Source organism: Pan troglodytes, chromosome 7 (genome assembly GCF_028858775.2).
Source record: "Pan troglodytes isolate AG18354 chromosome 7, NHGRI_mPanTro3-v2.0_pri, whole genome shotgun sequence".
Classification (NCBI taxonomy): Eukaryota; Metazoa; Chordata; class Mammalia; order Primates; family Hominidae; genus Pan; species Pan troglodytes.
The window spans coordinates 36797252-36814997 of NC_072405.2; the positions used below are offsets into that span (position 1 = coordinate 36797252).

Sequence of the window (17746 nt, forward strand, 5' to 3'; positions counted from 1 at the left end):
GACATCTAACTCCCAAGTAAAAGTTCAGTGCTAGACAAAAGGTATTTGTGTTTATACTTGATAAAGGAAAAAACAAAGAAAAGAAACAAGATGTCAGCTAGGGTCCTCTTAGCCCAATTCCAGGGCCTCGGAAGTTCAAAGCCCATCTCCTTGTTTTCTGTGAATTGTCCTAAGGAGTGTTCATTTTCTTAGCTTTCTAGACTTCTAAGATCTTGCTTCCATGTGTAAATGGAGTAGAATTTACTGCAGAGATGGAGGGAGGTATTTACATCCCAGTAACGGCAAACAGGTTTAATTGGAACGGGTGGTATCTAATACTGTTCCCGCCTCTCTCCCCTACCTAATCTTGGCTTCTCTCCTCCTCTTCCTCCTACCTCTTTCCTCCCTACTCCCTCTCCTCCTCCTCCTCTTCCCTTCCAGGAGCAGAAACAACAAATTCGTCCCCTAATCTCTAGCCCAGCAGGTTTTCCCTGCCTCTGAAGTCCTAGAGTCTGCTGACATCCTTGCTCTCAAGGCCTCCTCCCTCCCTATGAGTTTAGCAAAGTCTCTCCCTCAAGAAGACAGCTCCTTCCTTCCCTAAGAATTACATGCATCTGCTGTTAAAATTAAAAATATAGGGCTGGGCGCAGGGGCTCACGCCTGTAATCCCAGCACTTTGGGAGGCCAAGGTGGGTGGATCACCTGAGGTCAGGAGTTTGAGACCAGCCTGGCCAACATGGCGAAATCCTGTCTCTACTAAAAATACAAAAATTAGCCAAGCGTGGTGGCAGATGCCTGTAGTCCCAGCTACTCAGGAGGCTGAGGTAGGAGAATCGCTTGAACCCGGGAGGTGGAGGTTGCAGTGAGCCGAGATCGCGCCATTGCACTCCAGCCTGGGCAACAAGAGCGAAACTCCGTCTCAAAAAAAAAAAAAAAAAAAACTAAAAAAAAAATTGTATGTCTTTACACAAGGTTGAAAATCTTTGAAGTTTAATGAAGATGGTATCTGACTACTGTGAAGTTTATATATATATATAATGTGTGTATATATATATGTGTTTATATATATATATATATAAACTCCACAGTGTATATATATGTGTGTGTGTGTGTGTGTGTATATATGTATATATATATATATATATTTTTTTGAGACAGTCTTGCTCTGTCGCCCAGGCTGGAGTGCAGTGGTGCGATCTCAGTTCACTGCAACCTCTGCCTCCTGGGTTAAAGTGATTCTCCTGCCTCAGCCTCCCAAGTAGCTGGGATTACAGGCATGCACCACCATGCCTAATTTTTGTATTTTTAGTAGAGACAGGGTTTCACCGTGTTGGCCAGGCCGGTCTCAAACTCCTGACTTCGTGATCTGCCCTCCTCGGCCTCCCAAAATGTTGGGATTACAGGCGTGAGCCACTGTGCCCGGCCAGAATTTGTATTTTTAATTGCTTTGTTTTATATGGAATCTTGTTCTCATAACTAATTGTAATGGGAGTGTCTTGACATTTACGTAATTTTCATAAGGAGCCTTCAAAACTGTAAAGGATTAGCAATCAGGTCTAAGCTTTATTCCCATCTTTTTTCTTCTTTTTGAGACAGAGTCTTGCTCTGTCGCCCAGGCTGGAGCGCAATGGTGCGATCTCAAGCCACTGTAACCTCTGCCTCCTGGGTTCAAGTGATTCTCTTGCCCCAGTCTCCCAAGTAGCTAAGATTACAGGTGCCCGCCACCACACTTGGCTAATTTTTGTATTTTTAGTAGAGATGGGGTTTCACCATGTTGGCCAGGCTAGTCTCAAACTCCTGACCTCAGGTGATCTGCCTGCCTCAGCCTCCCAAAGTGCTGGGATTACAGGTGTGAGCCACCTCGCCCAGCCCATCTTTCATCAATCATTCACCCTAAAAAGTGGTTAGACTAAGTGGTTCTGACTAAGGCAGCACTTGGGGTCCGCTTTAGAATCAAAAGCAGAAGAGCAAATCAGGTACACTTTCAAGGCGGCGGGTTTTGAAACCTCAAACTCATCGAATAATAGGAAACATGATGAGCTCACCGCAACATGTGCAAGATGTGAAACCGTTTCCCCAAGTATGGTTCTGTTTTTGGAGACAGCGCTCACATCTGAAGGCTCTAAGTAATGACAGGCAAAAAGGGAGGCTGGTGTCAGTGATCTGACAGCCACATCCCCAGAGAGATGGACTAAGGAATATTACTTGTACTTTTTGTTTTTGTTTTTTTTTAGGTAGGGTCTCGCTCTGTCACCCAGGCTGGACTGCAGTGGTGAGATCATGGCTCACTACAGCTTCAAACTCCCGGGCTCAAGTGATCCTCCCACCTCAGCCTCCAGAGTAGCTGGAACTACAGGTGCATGCCCCTGCCATGCCCAGCTAATTAAAAAATGTTTTATTGTAGAGATGGGATTTTGCTGTGTTGCCCAGGCTAGTCTCAAACTCCTGGCCTCAATTATTCTCTCATCTCAGCCTCCCAAAGTGCTGGGATGACAGGTATGAGCCACTGCCCCCTGGCCATGTGTCCTCTTTTATTCTCCCATTATCTTCTCTCTTCCTGCCCTCTCCATTTAACAAAGCCTCTTTCCTGATATTAGGCGTGAGGAATCTTCAAGTGTTCAGGTCTCAGGTAACCTCCTAGGTTTGGGGGTCAGGGTTTGGGGGTATGTCACTTTCATCTTTGCCTTTAGAAGGTGCTCCCCTAAGTTTGTCCTGCTCACCCGCTTCTCTAGGTCCTCCTGAAATCTTCCTCCATAAACCTGTCTAAATGATGGGGGAACTTTCTGTCAGAGGTGTTTGAACCAGGGCAACTCCATCTTGAATAGGAGCTGGGTAAAATGGGGCTGAAACCTACTGGGCTTCACTCCCAGACGGTTAAGGCATTCTAAGTCACAGGATGAAATAGGAGGTCAGCACGAGATACAGGTCATAAAGACCTTAATGATAAAACAGGGTGCAATAAAAAAGCCGGCCAAAACCCACCAAAACCAAGAGGGCGACAGGAATGACCTCTGGTCATACTCACTGCTACACGCCGATTACTGCCATGACAGTTTACAAATGCCATGGCAACATCAGAAAATTACCCTATATGGTCTAAAAGGGGGAGACATGAATAATCCACCCCTTGTTTAGCATACAATCAACAAATAACCATAAAAATGGGCAACCAGCAGCCCTCGGGGCTGCTCCGTCTATGGAGTAGCCATTCTTTTATTTCTTTACGTTCTTAATAAACTTGCTTTCACTTTATGAACTTGCACTAGATCCAAGAACCCTCTCTGGGGGTCTGGATCCAGACCCTTTCTGGTAACATTCATGTATCAAATGAATACATGATTTTCTGCACTGGAATCACACCTAGGCTGTGTCTAGTGTAACAAATTCACTCTATGGCTGCTGTTACCAGAGTTTTACCCTCACTTTCCTTTGTTCCCCTGACTGGATTTCCTCAGTATCCATTTCCTCTTCTCTTGCTTCACATCCAATACTTCTTCTTTTTTTTTTTTTTTTTTTTTTTGAGACGGAGTCTTGCTCTGTCACCCAGGCTGGAGTGCAGTGGCGCGATCTTGGCTCACTGCAACCTCCGCCTCCAGGGTTCAAGCAATTCTCCTGCTTCAGCCTCCAGAGTAGCTGGTACTACAGGCGTGTGCCAACATGCCCGGCTAATTTTTTCTTTTCTTTTTTTTTTTTTTTTGAGACAGAGTCTTGCTCTGTTGCCCTGGCTGGAGTGCAGTGGCGTGATCTCGGCTCACTGCAGCCTCCACCCCGGGTTCACGCCATTCTCCTGCCTCAGCCTCCCGAGTAGCTTGGACTACAAGTGCCCGCCACTTCGCCGAGCTAATTTTTTGTATTTTTTTTAGTAGAGACGGGGTTTCACCGTGTTAGCCAGGATGGTCTCGATCTCCTGACCTCATGATCTGCCCACCTCGGCCTCCCAAAGTGCTGGGATTACAGGTGTGAGCCACCACGCCCGGCCTTTTTTTTTTTTTTTTTTTTTTTTTGTATTTTTAGTAGAGACAGGGTTTCACCGTATTTGCCAAGATGGTCTCAATCTCCTGACCTCGTGATCCACCCACCTCGGCCTCCCAAAGTGCTGGGATTACAGGCGTGAGCCACTGTGCCCAGCCTATTTCTTCATTTTCACAATCATCTTGCATCACTTAGGAGGCCGATGAGGGCAAACTACCATCCTGTGGAGAGAGGAACTGAGTCACACCCGCCTTGTATCCCAAACAGCCAAGCTTGTCCTTGGCAAGCTCATCACTGGCATGAGTCAAAATATCGCAGCATACTTTTTGGGGGATTTAATGATGCCGTATGCTCTTTATCAAAACTACGAAACAGAAATAGTGATTATAATTAGTATATTTACAAAAAACACAAGAATAGACAGATACAATCATGAGCCCCGTTCACGAAGAGCTATTCTTCTCATTGCTTAATGTACCCTGGTTTCCCTTTCAGCCTTAATTAGCACAACTTTTTAACTTTTTAATTTATAATGAATGCTTTCACTTAAGCAAGTCCTGCTAGGGTTTGACAGATGGTTAATGTCAAAAGCCCATGGGGATGGCTTAGCTTTGGGTTTTGTGTTTTCGAAGCAGGAGAAATGTTTGACTGTGCTGATAATTTCTCAGCATGTATCACCATCAACTTTTATTGTCCTTCAAATTCCCCGTTCTCCCATGGACTTCTCTTCCACTCCTTGCCTATCAGGGGCTGGAAACCAGGCAGAAGCATGACATAATGGCCCATGTGATAAGCCTCATAAAGTTATTTTTCTCAATTAATGGCTTCACTGACAATTTTACTGCTTTGCTCTAAGCTCCCCCGTTCCCTTGGGCATCAGGACACATGTCTATGGTAAGCCTCATCCAGTCCAACAAAACTGGCCCTACGGAATTCAGATGGCCCTGTTTAAAGAAGCTCATCTCTCTCTCTCTTTTTTCTTTTTTTTGCAACATAACACTTGAAAATACATTTTAACAGAAAGTAATAGAGCTTTAAAGCAGAGCTATAAAAGTGATTTATTCCTGAGTATGTACTTATTCCTCTCCCAGCTGACATCCATTTTATATTAATTTTCCTTGAGTGTGTATCTTCATCTCTTTTCTAAATCCTTACTACTATATATGAACTTTGAATTCCACCCTTATTCCTTTCTACTTCGTGCCAAAGACTTGCATAATGTGCTGAAAGAGAGCCACAGGGCTTCAGAGCCACGATTTGGGAAACTCTGCTAGGCAATGATAATGCTCCCTAGTCACAATTACTGGCTTTATTAGGTAGTCAATTTGCTGTTTTTTAATTAGGAAAGGAAAAGTTCTTAATTCATTTTTTCCAAAGTTACTTTAAATGCATTTTTCCTTTTTTTTTTTTTTTTTTTTTTTTTTGAGACAGAATCTCGCGCTGTTGCCCAGCCTGGAGTGCAGTGGTGCGATCTTGGCTGACTATAACCTTTGCTTCCTAGGTTCAAACCATCCTCCTGCCTCCCCCGCACCCGCCACAGGCATGTGCCACCACGCCCAGCTAATTTTTGTATTGTTAGTGGACACAGGGTTCCGCCATGCTGCCCAGGCTGCGCTCGAATCCCTGACCTCAAGTGATCCTCCTGCCTCAGCCTCCCAAAGTACTGGGATTACAGGCGTGAGCCACCATGCCTGGCCTAAATGCACTTAGATGAGGAGAACCTTCACTTACAGACAGCAATTTCTGATAGCACCTCCCCCTGCCCCAAAGGACTCAGCAGAAGAAAGAACCACTGATAAAAAAATACTCCCCTTGGCCAGGCACGGTGGCTCATGCTTGTAATCCCAGCACTTTGGGAGGCCGAGGCAGGTGGATCACCTGAGGTCAAGAGTTGGAGACCAGTCTGGCCAACATGGAGAAACCCTGTCTCTACTAAAAATACAAAAATTAGCTGGGCATGGTGGTGGCACCTGTAATCCCAGCTACTTGGGAGGCTGAGGCAGGAGAATCACTTGAACCCCAGGAGGCGGAGGTTGCAGTGAGTCGAAATCATGCCATTGCACTCCAGCCAGGAAGACAAGAACAAGACTCTGTCTTAAACAAACAACAAAAAAAACTCCCCTTATATCATACAGTTTTCAAAGCAATTTCATACACATCAGTTCATCCAGTCTTTTTCTTTTTTTAACAGATGAGAAAACAGAGGCTCAGAGAGATTAAATAAAGTGTATCTTCAAGGTCATGGCTTCTCTGCCAGTCAGTGTCAGAAACCCGAATTTAAATCACCACTCCATGATTCTGATTAAATAAACGAATTCAATTTTGCAAATAGGATTAGAGATCTGGAGATTTTCATTAATGTTATGGTGATGAATCTTTCATAAACAATACTTACCATTGATTGTGCTTTTCTTAGCCTAGTTCTGTCCTGCAATTTATTTTTCTTATCATGTGACTGTCGGCTGAAATCTGGGGTCATTTGGTTTCTTTTTCTTCTTCTGTAAATTGGAAAGCAGTGGGAAAATTACAAAGTATCTTTTTAAAACTCGGGTGGTTTGCATAGCTATTTGTCTGTTTGAGTTTGTTGTTCCTGTGATTTAAAAGATTGTCTCCACTTAACTGGAAATAAGCCAAATGTCTATCAACAGAGAACTGGTTGCATCAACTCCGGCATCTCCACACAATGCAGTACTATGAGCTGCAAATGGAAAGCAGGATGTTTCTATATTCAACTGTGGAAGGATCTCCAGGATATACTGTTACATGAAGAAAGGAGGGTGGATGAGACGGTATGTACTGTGTGCTGCCATTCATTTCAAGAAGAAGGTATTAAGATCTCTGCCTCTATATATTGTGCATATGTATTTACTTGTACTTTTTAAAATGGAAGGAGTATGGCCAGGTGGGGTGGCTCACGCCTGTAATCCCAGCACTTTGGGAGGCCAAGGCGGGTGGATCACCTGAGGTCAGGGGTTCGAGACCAGCCTGGTCAACATGGTGAAACCCCATCTCTACTAAAAATACAAAAATTAGCCGGGCGTGGTGGCACACACCTGTAGTCCCAGCTACTTGGGAGGCTGAGGCAGGAGAATCACTCAAACCCAGGAAGTAGAGGTTGCAGTGAGCCAAGATCACACCACTGCACTCCAGCCTGGGCGACAGAGTGAGACTCCATCTCAAAAAAATAATAATAAAATAAAACGGAAAGATTAAACCATAAAACGAAAAATAGTTACCTGTAAGTAGGATTCCCATGTGAACTGATCAAAAACAGGGAATGTGAGCTGGGCACGGTGACTCATGCCCGTAACCCCAGCTTTTTGGAAAGGCGAGAGGGAAGGATAACTTGAGTCCAGGAGTTTGAGACCCACCTGGGCAACATGGTGAGACCCTATCTCTACAAAAGATTAAAAATTTAGCTGGGCATGGTGGTGCATGCCTGTAGTTCCAGCTACTCATGAGGCTGAGGTGGGAGGATCGCTTGAGCCCTGGAGGTCCAAGCTGCAGTGAGCCATGACTGTGCTACTGCGCTCTAGCCTGGGCAACAGAGTGAGACCCTAAATCAAAAAAAAAAAGAAAGAAAGAAAAGAAAAAAAAGGAACAGGTAATATGGAGGAACAGGAACCAAAAGTCAGATTTCTCCAAGTATAGCTTATTTTGTATATTTAATTTTGGAATCATGTAAATTTTTCTCAAAATCATAAAACAAAATGAAGTGAAAAATACCTAAAATCTGAAAAGCAAAATGAAACAAATATATATCTATTGAGTTGGTGGCATTACTACACACAAAGGAGTTACTTCATGTGAATTTAATGCAGTAATTTGTCTTAATATTCTTGATAGAATATATCTGAGAGATAAAAACACAGACAGGGAAGTCAAACTGTTTTCAGTAATCATACCACTTGCTTTAATGTTAGCATTTGTTTTCTAAAACTCCTGTATGTATTACGATAAAGCAAGGATCCTCCAACCACAGTCACAGGCTCAATCCAGCCTGCTGCCTGTTTCTGTAAATAAAGTTTTATTGGAACATAGTCATGCTTATTTCTTGCACATGGTCTATTACTATATTCAGGCTACAATGGCAGAGTTGAGCAGCTGTGACAGAGACCATATGCCCTGCAAAGACTAAAATATTTCCTGCCTTGCCATTTACAGGAAAAGTTTGCCTGATGTAATGGATCTAGGCGATGAGTATCCATGGCTACCAACACGAGACAGACAACCAGAAATGATGTGCGTTGTGACGGAAGTACATATATACATATGTACATATAAGTTCAGTATATACATAAGCCTCTAGGTCTGACTCTCAGTATAACCAGGTACGGGGGACAGAAGAACCTGTTAAGATGCATGTGGGCGGTGCAATCCACAAAATCCAGAATGTGAGAAGCTCTCCGGGATAAATGATCTGATAGTTATAACAAACAAATTGCAAGGGAAAAAAAGGACAGAGGGGAAATCTATGGACAAAATAGAAGAAAAGAAAATGCTGAAGTGACATGTAGATCGAATGCAATATGTAGACTTTTTTTTTTTTAAGACAGGGTCTTGCTCTGTCACCCAGGCTGGAGTGCAGTGGCACAACCATGGCTCATTGCAGCCTCCACTTCCTGGGCTCAAGTAATCTTCCTATTTCAACCTCCTGAGTAGCTGGGACTACAGGCATGCAACATCACATTTGGCTAATTTTATTTTATTTTTATAGAGACAGGTTCTTGCTATGTTGCCCAGACTGGTCTCAAACTCCTAGACTCAGGTGATAGTTCTGCCTCAGCCACCCAAAGTTCTTGGATTACAGGTGTTTGCCACCACACCTGGCCTGATCTTCTTGGGAGTTCACTCCAACCTCTCAGCTCAGCTCCCTTGGCCCAATAAAGAAGGGTGATACGGGTCAGTGCGGTGGCTCATGCCTGTAATCCCAGCACTTTGGGAGGCTGAGGTGTGAGGATCATGAGGTTAGGAGTTCGAGACCAGCCTGGCCAACATGGTGAAACCTCGTCCCTACTAAAAATACAAAAATTAGCTGGGCGTGGTGGTGTGTGCCTGTACTCCTGGCTACTAGGGAGGCTGAGGCAGGAGAATGGCTTGAATCCAGGAGGCGGAGGTTGCAGTGAGCCGAGATCATGCCACTGCACTCCAGCCTGGGTGACAGAGCAAGACTGTCTCAAAAAAAAAAGAAAAAAAAAAAAGAAGGGTGATTTGCATAAATGTCCCAAAAGAAGATCAAAACTGGGGGACTCCCACTTTCTGGTTTTAAAATGTACTACAGAGCTACAATAATCAAAACAGTGTCATACTGGTGTAAAGACCAACATAGAGACCAGTAGAACAGAATAAGGAGCCCAGAGTTAAAACCCTCACATATATGGTCTACTGACTTTCAACAAGGGTGTCAAGACTATTCAGTGGGGCAAAGGACAGTCTTTTCAACAATGGTGCTGGGGAAACGGGATATCTACATGCAAAACAATGAAGTTGGACCCCAATTTTATACCATATGCAAAAATTAACTCAAAATGGGTTAAAGACCTAAACTGCAGAACTAAAATCACAAAACTCTTAGAAGAAAATATACAGGAAAATTGCCATGACATTGGATTTGGCAATGATTTCCTGGATATGACACCAAAAATTTAGACAAATTGGACTTCATCAAAATTGAAAACTTTTGTGCTCTAAAAGATGCTATCAAGAGAGTGAATGTCTCGGGTGTCAGGTCTACTTGGGGAAATGAGCTTCAGGGTTGCTCCGTTTCATTTGTTTAATCTTTGCACTATCTCTTGATTTTTCTGTCACCAACCTGACTCCAGCTCAGTCTCTCCGGCTTGCTCCATTCCCAGGACTCTGATTTCAATTATGTGCCTCTGAAATTGGACCTTTGTGGCGTAATACCTCAGCCTTTCTTGTACCTATGTGCTGGTTTGTACTGGGCTGGCACCGTCCATGATGCCAGCAGTAGGCACCAAAACTTATGAAGACCTAACAACTAGCCAGGCACGGTGGCTCACGCCTGTAATCCCAGCACTTTTGGAGGGCAAAGTGAGAGGATCGCTTGAGTCTGATCGCTTGAGTCTGGGAGTTAGAGACCAGCCTGGGCAACATAATGAGACCCCGTTCTACAAAAAATAAAAATAATAATTTTTTAAAAGGCTTAGCAAGTTTTAAAAAATGCCTAAATCCTTGACAGATCCAATCCAATGGTCCTTGATTTGTGTTTCATTCATCTAGAAGTGAAAGGTAATGCCCTTTACTAAGGGAAACATTTAAGCAAGAAAGAGGCATCTCCATCCCCGCACTCACCCAGACTTCTTTCAAGTATAATATTTTAATAAACAACAAAGGAGCTCCACCAGGAAACCCCAAAGATCCAAGGCTGTTTCACATATTCTGCATCTTTGGGGAGAGTTGAAGAGTCACTTTCAGCTTAAGATATTGTACTAGAGCCCTATTGGCTCCTGACAGGATGTTTTTAGGTTTGAAAGATACTCATGAAGAGATTTCTGGTGTGTTTGTCAAAGAACCAAAAATCTTTTTTCTTTGTTTTCTTTCTCTCTTTCTGTCTCTTTGCTTTTGTTTGTGTGTTTGTTTGTTTGTTTGTTTTTTGAGATAGGGTCTAGCTATATTGCACAGGCTGGTCTCAAACTTCTGGGCTCAAGTGATCCTCCTGCCTTGGCCTCCCAAAGTGCCATGATTACAGACACATGCCACCTTACCCAGCTTTACTTTCAGAATGTATTTATAAGTAAATATTATATATATATATATATATATATATAACAATCAGTAAATCTAATGAGTGTCAGGTTTCTTACCATCAGAAAAGGGAGTCACAAATACAGAAAGAATAAAAGCTAGAATGAACCCTTTGGTGCTGGACTGCAATTTAATATTAAAATATTAGAAGAGGCCAGGCACAGTTGCTCATGCCTGTAATCCCAGCACTTTAGGAGGCCGAGGCATGTGGATCACCTGAGGTCAGGAGTTCAAGACCAGCCTGGTCAACATGGTGAAACCCCTGTCTCTACTAAAAATACAAAAATTAGCTGGGCATCATGGCGGTCGCCTGTAGTCCCAGCTACTTGGTAGGCTGAAGCAGGAGAATCGCTTGAACCCGGGAGGTGGAGGTTGCAGTGAGCTGAGATTGCACCACTGCACTCCAGCCTGGGTGAGTGTCAGAGCGAAACTCCAGACTACGTCTCAAAAAAAAAAAAAAAAAATTAGAAGAAGCAATGTTCAATCATTACTATTACAAAATGCAAACAAACTGTAACCAATAGAGCAAATTTGCTAGTAATGGTCAGTATCCTGCTCTATTACTTTTTGCTTCTATGTACTGAAAAGCTTTTGTATTTCACAGTAAGTTCTATTTCCATCTCTTCATGTACTGAAATGCCAATAAATTATTTCTAGAAACAAAGAAGTTGAGAAGAGCATGGAGCTTCTTACCCTTGCCAGACAGTCTCCATGGGGTCACAGTTGTCTAGGTAATTAAAACGAATGATATCTGTTGGGTGCTTATCAGAAGATCGCCAGGGTGGAAGTGCTTTCTCCCCTGAGTTATTCTTCTTTCTTAAAGAGGAAGAGGACCGAAAAGCTGATAAAGGGGACTGTTTTTCCTCTGGAGAATTGCTTGTAACTAGTTGAACGTCAGCGATTACAAATCCATCCTTTGGGGGTGTCTAGAAGAAGAAAGTTAATTATGTTCTCAAAACACTATAATACGCTGGGTGTGGTAGCTCACGCCTGTAATCCCAGCACTTTGGGAGGCCAAGGCAGGTGGATCACCTGAGGTCAGAAGTTCGAGACCAGCCTGGCCAACATGGTGAAACCCCATCTCTACTAAAAATACAAAAATTAGCGGGGTGTGGTGGCGGGCACCTGTAGTCCCAGCTATTCGTGAGGCTGAGGCAGGAGAATCACTTAAACCTGGAAGGCGGAGGTTGCAGTGAGCCAAGATTGTGCCTTTGCCCTCCAGGCTGGGTGACAAGAGCGAGACTCCATCTCAAAAAACAAAACAAAACAAAACAAACAAACAAAAAACCACACGCTATAATAATAATAACAACAACAAAACAAAGAATATATTGATGTGAGTTGGCTGAAGGATAAAAAAATAAAAAAATAAAGATAAAAAGGAATAATATCATCATCATCATCGTCATCATCATCACCATCACCAATGTCATCATCGTCATCATCACGATCACCATTACCATGGTGATAATGATTATAGCAGCCACCACTCCAGGAGTACTTGCATGTTGCAGGCACTGTCTGAGGCAGTTTTCATGCATTATATTGTTTAACCTTCACAATAACTCTATAAGGTAATCATTACTACTTCCATTTTGCAGAAGAGGAAATAGAATATAGGAGAAACTAATTAATTTGCCCACTACTACAAAAGTAGTAAGTTGGAGGGCCAGAATTTGAATACAGGACTGTCTTGCTTCAAGCCCACACGTAAGACCTCCCTATCCTACTCTTGTACTATGCCATTGTCTAGTTTGTCACAACTGCAGCTAATTTATTCATAAAAAGTACACATTCCCCCAAAAAAGTACTCTAGCTCTCATGACTTCTAACACATAGAAACAACTTTGAGTTGCAGAGAGGTAGACTAGAAATTTTATCAATTATCAAAACCTCAACCACTCCCAAAGAATACTTTGCTTTAATCTCCAAAACTGAAAGCCTGTCTTGTGTGTGTGAAATTCATAACGTTTTTATGTGGTTGTAGCCTAAGGAAAGTACTACTGGTATGTTGAGAAGCCATTAAGGGCTTAATTTTTGTTAATTAAGAGATTAGGGAAGCTTTGCTTGGTAAATCAGTTTGCTTCCATTGCTGGTGAAAATCAAGAAATTCCCCAGTTCCCCCAAGCATAATCAGTTAGTTTCTCACCCTTGTTTCAACAGCTCTTTGTATACAATTCTATTACAGGATAACGCTTAGTACTCAGTGTTGTAATTATTTGTTTATTTGTCTACGTCCTGGGCTACTAGACTAGGCTCTGTGAAAGCAGGGTTGGGATCTTTCTATGTTTAGCAACTAGCTCACAACAGTGTTTAATAAATATTTATTCAGGCCAGGCGTGGTGGCTCACGCCTATAATCCCAGCACTTTGGGAGGCCGAGGAGGGTGGATCACATGAGGTCAGGAGTTCGAGACCAGTCTGGCCAACATGGTGAAACCCCGTCTCTACGGAAAATACAAAAAAATTAGCCAGGCGTGGTGGCGCATGCCTGTAATCCCAGCTACTTGGGAGGCTGAGGCAGGAGAATCACTTGAACCCCAGAGGCAGAGGTTGCAGTGAGCTGAGATTGTGCCACTGCACTCCAGCCTGGGCAACAGAGTGAAATTTATTTATTCAATGAATGACTGTAACCTAGAAGCAGATTAAGAAGACATTTCATATTTACATAATTGATAGCTCATTATTGGTTTAGTATTCAGTATTTTGTGCAAGTCTCATTTAGAATGGACATTCATTTCATTGCCCTGAGCTTATATTGAATTAAATCTGTTTTTGCTGGAAGAGGTCTAGTTTAATACTGCTGGGAATAAATAACATATGATAATAAAAAATAACTTCAGGGGGAAATTTTAGGCATAAATGCTAGTAGTTATATGTAAAAAATCATTAATTCTGGCCGGGCGCAATGGCTCAAGCCTGTAATCCCAGCACTTTGGGAGGCCGAAGCGGGCGGATCACGAGGTCAGGAGATCAAGACCATCCGGGCTAACATGGTAAAACCCCATCTCTACTAAAAATACAAAAAATTAGCCGGGCATGGTGGCAGGCGCCTGTAGTCCCAGCTACTCGGGAGGCTGAGGAAGGAGAATGGCGTGAGCCCGGAAGGCGGAGCTTGCAGTGAGCCGAGATGGCGCCACTGCACTCCAGCCTGGGCGACAGAGCAAGACTCCGTCTAAAAAAAAAAAAAAAAAAATCATTAATTCTATATAGTACAAAATGCTTACACTTTAACAAAATAGGTAATAGTGAAATCTGTGATAACTTATTTGTATTAAGTAAACAAAATTTTTGTTCACATCACCTGAAGTCTTTTTGAGAATTTTCCTAATCATGAATAGATGTTGAATTTTGTTAAATGCTTTTGTTTGGATATATTGAAGTGATCATATATCTTTTCTCTTTAAAAAAAATATGGAATGCTTCACGAATTTGCAAATCTCTGCATCGTTCCAATTTTAGTATATGTGCTACTGAAACATGCACTTTTTTCTCTTTTATTTCATGAATTACATTGATTTTTTTTTTTTTTTGAGACAGTCTTGCTCTATCACCCAGGATATAGTGCAGTGGCTTGATCTCGGCTCACTGCAACCTCCACCTCCTGGGTTCAAGTGATCCTCCTGCCTCAGCCTCCTGAGTAGCTGGGATTACAGGTGCATGCCACCATGCTCAGCTAATTTTTTTTTTTTTGAGACAGAGTATTGCTCTGTCACCCAGGCTGGAGTGTGGCACAATCACAGCTCACTGCAGCCTCAACCTTCTGAGCTCAAGTGATCCTCCCAACTCAGCCTCCCAAGTAGCTGGAACTGCAGGAGTGTGCTACTGCACCCAGCTAATTTTTAAATTTTCTGTAGAGACAGGGTCTTCCTATGTTATACAAGCTGGTCTCAAACTCCTGGCCTCAAGCAATCCTCCCGCCATGGCCTCCCAAAGTGCTGGGATGATAGGCATAAACCACTGTGCCTGGCCCCAAAGTCAGTTACATATATAAAACTCACAACTTCTTTTCATTTTACTAGTTGGTTAATCACTTTTCTCTCTTCTGCCCCTGAACAGCCTGAGCTTCAGCTATTGCTCCCTAACTGAGAATGAGATGCAAGAGAAGTCTCACCAGGAAAGGAGTCAGAGCTACGGGAATTTTCAGGAGAACTTTAAAAATTCTTCACTTAAAACTCTCTTTTTAAAAGAAATCCTCGTGGAGCATACCAACTACTGAAATCAGAAAGACTTTTATCATTGCAATTGTAACAATATTAATTATGCATAGTTTATTACTGTATTAAGTGTAGGTGGAATCTATTTCAAGAAAACACAAAAAAGCCTAAACCAAAATAAGCAAGCTAGGAGTCGACTGTTCATATTTCAGAAGGATTCTCCAATTTTAACAGGATTCATTGCTGTTTTTTTCACAAGCTTTAACACCCCTGTGGTTTTAAAAAAATCATTTAAAAAATTTAATTTACACATAATTTTTCAGGAACTCCTCTATTGTATGAAATGATGCATAACTCTGCATGTGTATAGATAATGCTATAAACAAAGGGCTCATAAAATTTTCCCATAAATTATCTCATTAGCTGGGACTATACGAATGAATATAAGCATTGGTTAGAATACCTAGGAAGCCACTAGAAAAAAAATTCTTGCATTATTTACTTTTTATGAATATATGTAAGTGCTCTACATTGCTTAGTTCCTAGCAAAAACTAAGAATTCTAATATGCCCATGAGGCCCTTCCCTGATGACTCATTTATTAGAAAACTTTTCCTTATAAACGATACAAAAATAAACTTCAGCTCACCTGGTAGAATCACAGAAAATTTGAATTAGTGAAGTAAAACTTGAAGACCCATAGGTAACAAATACTTCATGTTACCCACAGAGTCCCCATGTCAGAACTGTCTGATGTCACTGTCAGAGACAAAGAAACCAGGGACCTAGACAGAGAAAGAAGTTCCATGGTCCTAACCGCCGGGATGCAACTGTGGTTTGGGAGTGGCAAATGAGGGCTCTCAACTAAAATGAATGTCGTGAAAACAACTATCAAGTCTCAGAAAAGGAGAATTTTGAAATCATAGTATATGTCCTTTGAACTACCTCCCTTCCCCAACTTCCAGTCTGATCCTTTATTCTTAGTTCTAGAATTTGCAAAGAGCCGATGTTTGCAAGCTTGTGGCTTTCTGTCTAAAATTCACCTTAGGCTTGGTAATATGAAGTTCTTTCACCATTTGAATATAGTGCTTCTTCCAGATCCCCTGCTCAAAGGGAGTTGGAGAGAAATTGATGTACCAGTTAAACCGTAAACATTTCAGCATCCAGAGCTGGTCCAGCTCAGCAAGGTTCTTCCAATGCCAGCACACCTGGAAAAACAATTACAATTAAACAAAACCAAATCAAACAACCCCCTCAGTTTACATGCCCACTTTCTCTAGGTTTTGAGCTGTCATCATGGACCTGAGAAAACTTTTTTGTCCTTTGCCTCCAAACCATAGCTTAAATGGTTACCTCCTACCTGAAGTGTTTCCTACCCAGGTAGATTTAAAGTAAAGTAGCATTTGCTTTAAATGCTAATTCAGATTTAGAATCAGAGTCAATTAACATTTATGGAGCACCTATTAATTATCTTCATAGCAACCTAGGGAGGTAAGTACAATTATTACTCTCATATTGCAAATGAGGAAATTGAGGCTCAGATAGACTTCGGAACTTTCTAGAGGTTTCTGAAGGTCATATAAAAGTTGTATAAGGATTATATAAACTCAGGTCTGCACTTTTTTTATTCTTTTCATGGTGTGCTTCCTTTTCCCTTGTGTATTTGTCCATTTTCACGTTGCTGATAAAGACATACCTGAGACTGGGTAATTTATAAAGAGTAAGACGTTTAATGGACTCGCAGTTCCATGTGGCTGGGGAGGCCTCACAATCATGGTGGAAGGGGAAAGGCATGTCTTACATGGTGGCCGGCAAGAGAGAATGAAAGCCAAGCAAAAGGGGAAACCCTTTATAAAACTATCAGATCTCATAAGAATGACTCACTACCATGAGAACAGTATGGGGGAAACCACCCCCATGATTCAATTTTCTCCCACTGATTCCCTCCCACAACATTGGGCATTATGGGAGCTACAATTCAAGATGAGACATAGGTGGGGACATAGCCCAACCATATCACCTCCATTCTTTCAATTTCACTAAATATAAATTTTATAAATGGAATATAATCACTGATACTATGTGATGTATAGAGCCTTTAGGATTCTACAAAGCATAAAGCACTTATTATGTACATACCAGTTCCACAGCATTATGGCTAATCCCACCCATCCAGCAAATGGCAGAGATGGCCCTACTATGTGTAGCAATATTTATAATAATTTACCCAAGGGTTTGAATAAGTCTTGCCAGAAACTAGGATCAAGTTCACATATAAAGCTGAAACTAGGGATTCAGTGTCTTAGTTGTAAGAGTTGCAAAGATGACATATAACCTTCAAGCCCAAATTTCACCCTTAGAAAACTGGCCTCTTTTTCAAGATCAATTAAATAATTAATAATTTTTGAGTGCCCCCTCACCCCCAAAAGGGGAACACTCTGTAATGGCCCTTGCTATCCATACACCTATTTTTCTATTCCTCTCTGCCTCCCTCCTTCCACCCACCATTTATTGAGTTCCTACTATGTTTGTTTTACGTGCAGAAGATGAGATGTTGAGGAAAGAGTAGGGCACAATTAGAAGAAATAATAGATTCAGGAAAGGTTAGGGAAGGAGGAAAAAGTTTAGAGGATTTGATACAGCCCTGCAGGCAGCAACAGAAATCACATTTAGTTTGTTCGACCCAGAAATGAAACAACACCCACCTCATCTCCACATGGTAAATTAGCTCAGAATTCAATGGAGAGATGGAGTTTTTGGGAAAGGGAAGGGGGAGAAAAGTCTCTCAATTCTCATTCCTTTTCTCCTCTTCTTCTTCTTCTTCTTCTTCTTTTTTTTTTTTTTTTTTTTTGAGACAGAGTTTTGCCCTTGTTGC

At 42.0% G+C, this 17746-nt stretch overlaps 1 protein-coding gene across 8 annotated transcripts in view; it reads right to left on the bottom strand.

The window, feature by feature from the left end:
- FBXO16 (F-box protein 16) overlaps positions 1-17746 on the bottom strand; it is a 62500-nt gene that overhangs the window by 12482 nt on the left and 32272 nt on the right. For all 8 annotated transcript variants that reach the window (XM_009455108.5, XM_009455111.5, XM_016959281.4 and 5 more), the window contains 3 exons: positions 15915-16079; positions 11410-11642; positions 6347-6449 (listed from right to left, as the gene is read on the bottom strand). In XM_009455108.5, coding sequence (XP_009453383.4) covers positions 6347-6449; positions 11410-11642; positions 15915-16079 — 501 coding nt within the window. The remainder of the gene's footprint in view (positions 1-6346; positions 6450-11409; positions 11643-15914; positions 16080-17746) is intronic.